Source organism: Meleagris gallopavo, chromosome 23 (genome assembly GCF_000146605.3).
Source record: "Meleagris gallopavo isolate NT-WF06-2002-E0010 breed Aviagen turkey brand Nicholas breeding stock chromosome 23, Turkey_5.1, whole genome shotgun sequence".
NCBI classification, from domain to species: Eukaryota; Metazoa; Chordata; class Aves; order Galliformes; family Phasianidae; genus Meleagris; species Meleagris gallopavo.
The window spans coordinates 4,315,358-4,320,790 of NC_015033.2; the positions used below are offsets into that span (position 1 = coordinate 4,315,358).

General features: G+C 63.1%; 1 protein-coding gene across 1 annotated transcript in view; it reads left to right on the forward strand.

The window, feature by feature from the left end:
• Window positions 1–5,433, forward strand: part of LOC100549236 (basement membrane-specific heparan sulfate proteoglycan core protein) — a 17,811-nt gene that overhangs the window by 12,085 nt on the left and 293 nt on the right. Inside the window, exons 37-58 of the mRNA XM_010723011.1 lie at window positions 92–243; window positions 328–474; window positions 544–707; window positions 782–958; window positions 1,045–1,241; window positions 1,315–1,462; window positions 1,535–1,662; window positions 1,742–1,828; window positions 1,915–1,973; window positions 2,041–2,108; window positions 2,256–2,396; window positions 2,588–2,764; window positions 2,832–3,011; window positions 3,088–3,206; window positions 3,285–3,396; window positions 3,466–3,579; window positions 3,668–3,795; window positions 3,878–3,955; window positions 4,037–4,086; window positions 4,173–4,261; window positions 4,338–4,478; window positions 4,560–4,761. Coding sequence (XP_010721313.1) covers window positions 92–243; window positions 328–474; window positions 544–707; window positions 782–958; window positions 1,045–1,241; window positions 1,315–1,462; window positions 1,535–1,662; window positions 1,742–1,828; window positions 1,915–1,973; window positions 2,041–2,108; window positions 2,256–2,396; window positions 2,588–2,764; window positions 2,832–3,011; window positions 3,088–3,206; window positions 3,285–3,396; window positions 3,466–3,579; window positions 3,668–3,795; window positions 3,878–3,955; window positions 4,037–4,086; window positions 4,173–4,261; window positions 4,338–4,478; window positions 4,560–4,761 — 2,858 coding nt within the window. The remainder of the gene's footprint in view (window positions 1–91; window positions 244–327; window positions 475–543; window positions 708–781; window positions 959–1,044; window positions 1,242–1,314; window positions 1,463–1,534; window positions 1,663–1,741; window positions 1,829–1,914; window positions 1,974–2,040; window positions 2,109–2,255; window positions 2,397–2,587; window positions 2,765–2,831; window positions 3,012–3,087; window positions 3,207–3,284; window positions 3,397–3,465; window positions 3,580–3,667; window positions 3,796–3,877; window positions 3,956–4,036; window positions 4,087–4,172; window positions 4,262–4,337; window positions 4,479–4,559; window positions 4,762–5,433) is intronic.

The following is a 5,433-nucleotide window of genomic DNA, read 5'->3' on the forward strand; positions in this document are numbered from 1 at the left end:
GGGTTGGAGCACGCAGTGCTGGAGGGGTGCGGGGTTTGGGGACGTGCTGGTGCCACGTGCTGGGCGTGCGGTGCACTGACCTGCTGTGCAGGGTGTCCATCGTGAGCGAGGGCGGGCAGGGCACGCTGACCATCCGGGACGTGAAGGAAGCCGACCAGGGCGCCTACACCTGCGAGGCCATCAACACCCGTGGCATGGTCTTTGGCATCCCAGACAGCGTCCTCACCGTCACCCCGCGCCCCGGTGAGCGTCCCCGGCTGCTGCCACTGCCCCATCCCATCCCACCCCATCCCTGAGCCCTCACCCGCATCCCACCCTTTCCTGCAGGTCCCTGCCCTGAAGGCCACTTCCAGGTGACGGGCACGTCCCGCTGCCTGCCCTGCTTCTGCTTCGGCGTCACCTCCTCCTGCCACGCCACCGCCCGCCACCGCCACCGCATTCAGCTGAGCTTCGATCGCCCCGATGACTTCAAGGGTGAGTGATGGGGATGGCGGGGAGGGGCACGGGGTCTGGGGATGTGCAGAGCTGAGTTTCTTCCCGCAGGTGTCAATGTGACGGTGCCATCGGCCCCATCCGTGCCGGCCCTGTCAGCCACCCAGCTGCACGTGGACGTGGCCACCGAGGAGTTCCAGCTGCTGGACCTGTCCCGACGCTTCCTGGCCCTCGATGCCTTCTGGGCATTGCCAGCCCAATTCCTGGGTGACAAGGTGACCGCTATGGGACAGCAGTGGGGCTGGGGGACATCCCATTGCCACCGCTGACCCCATTCTTCTGCTGCCAGGTGGATGCCTATGGGGGAGCACTGAGCTATGGCGTGCGCTACCGGCTGGGCCGAGGGCCCCCCGAGCCAGCCCCCCGCCCCGATGTGCTGCTGCAGGGCCACGGCCGCCAACTCCGGGCCCATGCCAGGGCCACCCAGCCCGATGTCCTCAACCGCCGCCGCATCCCCTTCACTGAGGTGGGTGTACTGGGGATAGGTGCTAACCGTTACCAGTGGTCACAGGTGGCACTGCTTGGTGACATCGCTGTCACCACCCCCGGCAGGACAACTGGGAAGATGAGACAGGTGCGCCAGTGAGCCGGGAGCTGCTGCTGATGGTGTTGCAGAGTCTGGAAGGCATCTTGGTGCGGGCGGTGTATGATGGGCGCATGGCCAGCGTGGGGCTCAGCGACGTGGCCATGGATGTCACTGGCCCCAGGGACACTGGCTTGGAACCCGCTGGGGATGTTGAGGAGTGCAGGTGACTGGCAAAGCAGTGCTCCCACCAGTTGTGGCACCTCTGCAGTGCCACCGTCACACCACTCTGTCCTCAGGTGCCCTGTGGGCTACACGGGGCTGTCGTGCCAGCGGTGTGCTGCCAACTTCGAGAGGGTGCCGCAGGGCCCCTACCTGGGGACGTGCTCCGGCTGCAGCTGCCACGGCCACTCCAGCACCTGCGACCAGGTCTACGGGCATTGCCTGGTGAGGATGGGGATGTGGGGGACAGCAGCTTGACTGTGGGACAGTGCTGCTAAGCCCTGTGCCGCCCCCCAGAACTGCCAGCACAACACCGAGGGTCCCCAGTGTGAGAAGTGCAAACCTGGCTTCTTTGGTGATGCCACACAGGGCACGGCCACTGCCTGCCGCCCCTGCCCCTGCCCCTACACGGAGCCGGCTCGCAGGTGGGTGCCGCCCTGGGAGTCCTGGCGCCACATCCTGGTCCTGTGTCTCCATCCCCACATCACCGTCCTCTCACTGTAGGTTCTCTGAATCGTGCTTCCTGGACACAGATGGCCAGGCCACCTGTGACGCCTGTGCCCCTGGCTATGCTGGTCGCCGCTGTGAGAGGTGGGTGTGCAGGGTGGGGGCAAAGCGCCATCTGTGACCGAGTGTCTCCCCCCCGGCTTCCTCCCACCAGCCCGTGTTCCCCACAGGTGTGCCCCGGGCTATGAGGGAAACCCCATCCAGCCTGGCGGCAAGTGCACCCGCATCGGTGAGTGTCCCTCACGTCCCTTCCATCCCCACTGGTTCTGCCCGCTCTCACCCTCCTCTCACCACAGGCCAGGAGCTCATCAAATGTGACGCACGTGGAGGCAAGGACGCGGTGGGTGGCACGTGCCGCTGCAAGGTGGGTGTCTGCCAGCCCCAGCCCCGCGGCACCCGATCCTGACTCCCATTGGACCCGCTCTATTTCCCCCTGCACCCAGTCCGGTCCCCTGCGGTTTTCCCCATCGCCAATGCCACCAGTTTCCCAATCCCCACCCCCCTCCCGCAGCCCAACGTGACGGGGCGGCAGTGTGATGAGTGCGCCGTGGGGACCTTCCACCTGAGTGATGCCAACCCCGATGGCTGCCTCAAGTGCTTCTGCATGGGCGTCTCACGGCAGTGCGCTAGCTCCTCCTGGAGCCGCGATCAGGTAGGCGGTGTTGTGCCGTGTTGTGCCATGTTGTGCCGTGCCATCGTGCGCCTGCTGTGCTGCACTGTGTTGTGCCATGCCACATTGTGCAGTGCCACATTGTTCCACGCTGTGTTGCACTGTGCCGTGCTATGTGTGCCATGCTGTACCCCAACATGGGTGCCCATGGCCCCGTCCCCCCACTGCTGCAGGTCCGTGTCACCTCTGAGGAGGTGGCACCGCTGCACCTGGCCAACCTGGCGGGTACGAGGACAGCAATCAAGGGCTCGCGCTTTGCTGCCCCGGGGGAACTCATCTTCTCAGACTTCCACACGCTGCCTCGTGACGTCTACTTCTGGGTGCTGCCCTCATCCTTCACTGGAGACAAGGTGCCGCAGCACGGACAGGGGGAATGCTGGGTGCCCCCGAGCCCGGCTGAGCCCTGTCCCTGTGCAGGTGACGTCGTACGGGGGTGAGCTGAAGTACACGGTGACACACCACGCACCGGCGGGTGCCCAGCCACTGCAGCACCAGCCCGATGTCCTGCTGCAAGGCAACGGGATCTCCCTCAAGTACTTCTCCAATACCAGCCCCACGCTCGGTGTCCCCACCACCATCACCGTGCCCTTCCGTGAGGTGAGAGCCGATGTCCCCCTGGGGTGGGTGTGGGGACTCCGAGGATGTGTTGGTCACCACGGGGCTGTGCCAGCAGCACGCCTGGCGCAGAGCAGATGGGCGCGATGCCACCCGGGAGCACCTCCTGATGGCCCTGGCCAACATCGACGTCCTCATGATCCGCGCGTCGTACTCAGAGCAGCCGACAGAGAGCAGGTAGTGGGGCAGGTGACCCTGCCTGGGGACGGGGGGCGTGCAGGAAGGGCGGTGGGAACGTCTTGTCTCGCCCTGCAGGCTGTCCGATGTCCGTCTGGATGTGGCTGTGCCCCATGCCACTGGCCGGCCGCCGGCACTGGAGGTGGAAGACTGCACCTGCCCCCCCGGCTACCGCGGCCCCTCGTGCCAGGTGAGCTCCCCACCTTCCCCACGGCCCTGGGACGCAGCTGGTGGCCAACACCCGTTCCTGTCCCTGTAGGACTGCGACGTGGGCTACTCACGCAGCACCAGCGGGCTCTACCTGGGCACCTGTGAGCGCTGTCAGTGCCATGGGCATGCCACTGAATGCCACCCTGAGACCGGCGAGTGCCAGGTGAGCACGTGCTGTTGTGGGGATGGTGCGGGGGACACAGTGGGGACCCTTCTGTTGTGCCAGCATCATCCTTTCCCCACGATACCAGGGTTGCCGGGACCACACGGAGGGTGCTCAGTGTGACAAGTGCCAGCCTGGCTACTACGGCGATGCCACCCGCGGGACCCCAGGCGACTGCCGCCCCTGCCCGTGCCATGGTCCCCGTACTGACAGCCAGTAGGTGCTCTCCAGCCCCCTTTGTATCCCCAAGGCTGTCAGCTGGGACTTACCCATCACCCTGTCCCCCTGTCCCATGCAGGAGCTGCTTTGAAGACACAGACGGGCAGCCCACATGCGGCGCCTGTCCTCCAGGACACACCGGGCGGCTCTGTGAGAGGTGCAGGGGATGGTGGTGGCAAGGAGGTGCATGGGGGTATTGAGGATCCCTCTCACTGCCTTATTTCTTCCTTCCTCAAAGGTGCTTGTCTGGCTACGTGGGGGACCCACTGCGGGGAGAGCTGTGCCGTGGTGAGCCTTGGGGAGGGGAATGCGCGGTGTCCCCGTGCTGATGCTGGGAACCCTTGTTAACTTCTTTCCCACCCTGCCACCCCCAGAGCCAGGAGCTGCTGGTGGCCAGTGCCAGTGTGACATGCGGGGCAGCACCAGTGAGCGGTGTGATGCCAGTGGGCTGTGCCAGTGCAAGGTGAGCCACATCCCCGTGCTGCACCCTGTCCCCGTACTGGGATGGGGACGACAGCGTCACCTGCCCCATCCCACAGGCCAATGTGGAAGGCCCACACTGTGCCACCTGCCGCCCCCACCACTTCCACCTGAGTGCCGAAAACCCAGCAGGCTGCCAGCCCTGCTTCTGCATGGGCATCGTGCAGCACTGCACCAGCACCTCCTACACCCGCGACACGGTGAGTCCCCCATCTGCACGGGCCCCGCAGGTCCCTGCCATCACCCGGTGTCCCCGAGGCACTCAGCCACCCGTCCCACAGGTGCGAACTCCATTTGCTGCTGGGAGCTGGCAGGGCTTTGCGCTGGTGAACCGGCAGCGCAGCACCCGCGTGGCCACCGGCTTCAGCGTGGAGATGGGCACCCAGGGGCCTCAGCTCACCTATGGGCGCTTTGGGGAGTTGTCCCCCGAGTCCTACTACTGGCAGCTGCCCCAGCCCTACCTGGGCGACAAGGTAACGGCTTGTGGGCATCCCCTCCCCGGGGCTGGTGGGGACCTCTGGCCCCAGCTGCTCAGCTGTGGTGAGGACTCCCAGTGCCTCCTCCTCTCTCCTTCGTTTTCTCTTCTTTCTTTCTTCTTCTTCCATTTTCACTTTCTCTTCTTCTTTTGCTCTTTTCTCTACCCTTTTTTTTCTTCTCCATTATCTTTTCCATTTTTTCCTTTTCTATTGCTTTTTCTCTTCCTTTCCTCTTCCTCTTTTCTTTCTAATTTACTTTCCTGTTTTCTGACTTTTTTCTATTCTTCTGATTCTCTTGTTTCCTTTTTCATTTTCCTTTTTTTGTTTCTTCCTCCTTCCTTTCCCCTTCTTTCCTTTCTCATTTTTCTTTTCTCCTTCTTTCTTCATTCTCCTTCCTTTCTTCTTTCTTTTTTTTTTGTTTGTCCTTCCTTTTTTCCCTTTTCCCCCTATTTATTTCCCTTTTCCCCTTTTTTCTCTTTTCCTCCTTTCCCCCCTTTTTCCTTTCTCCTTGTTTTCTTATTCCTTTATCTTTTCACTTTTTCCTTCCCCTTTCCACGTCCTCTTTCCCTTCCCTTCCTTTTCCCCGTCTCCCTTCCCATCCCCCACCTCCCCACATCCTTTTCCCACTGGCAGCCCCTTTCCCCCCCCTGCCTGCTGCCCTGAGCGGGGGCCCACACAC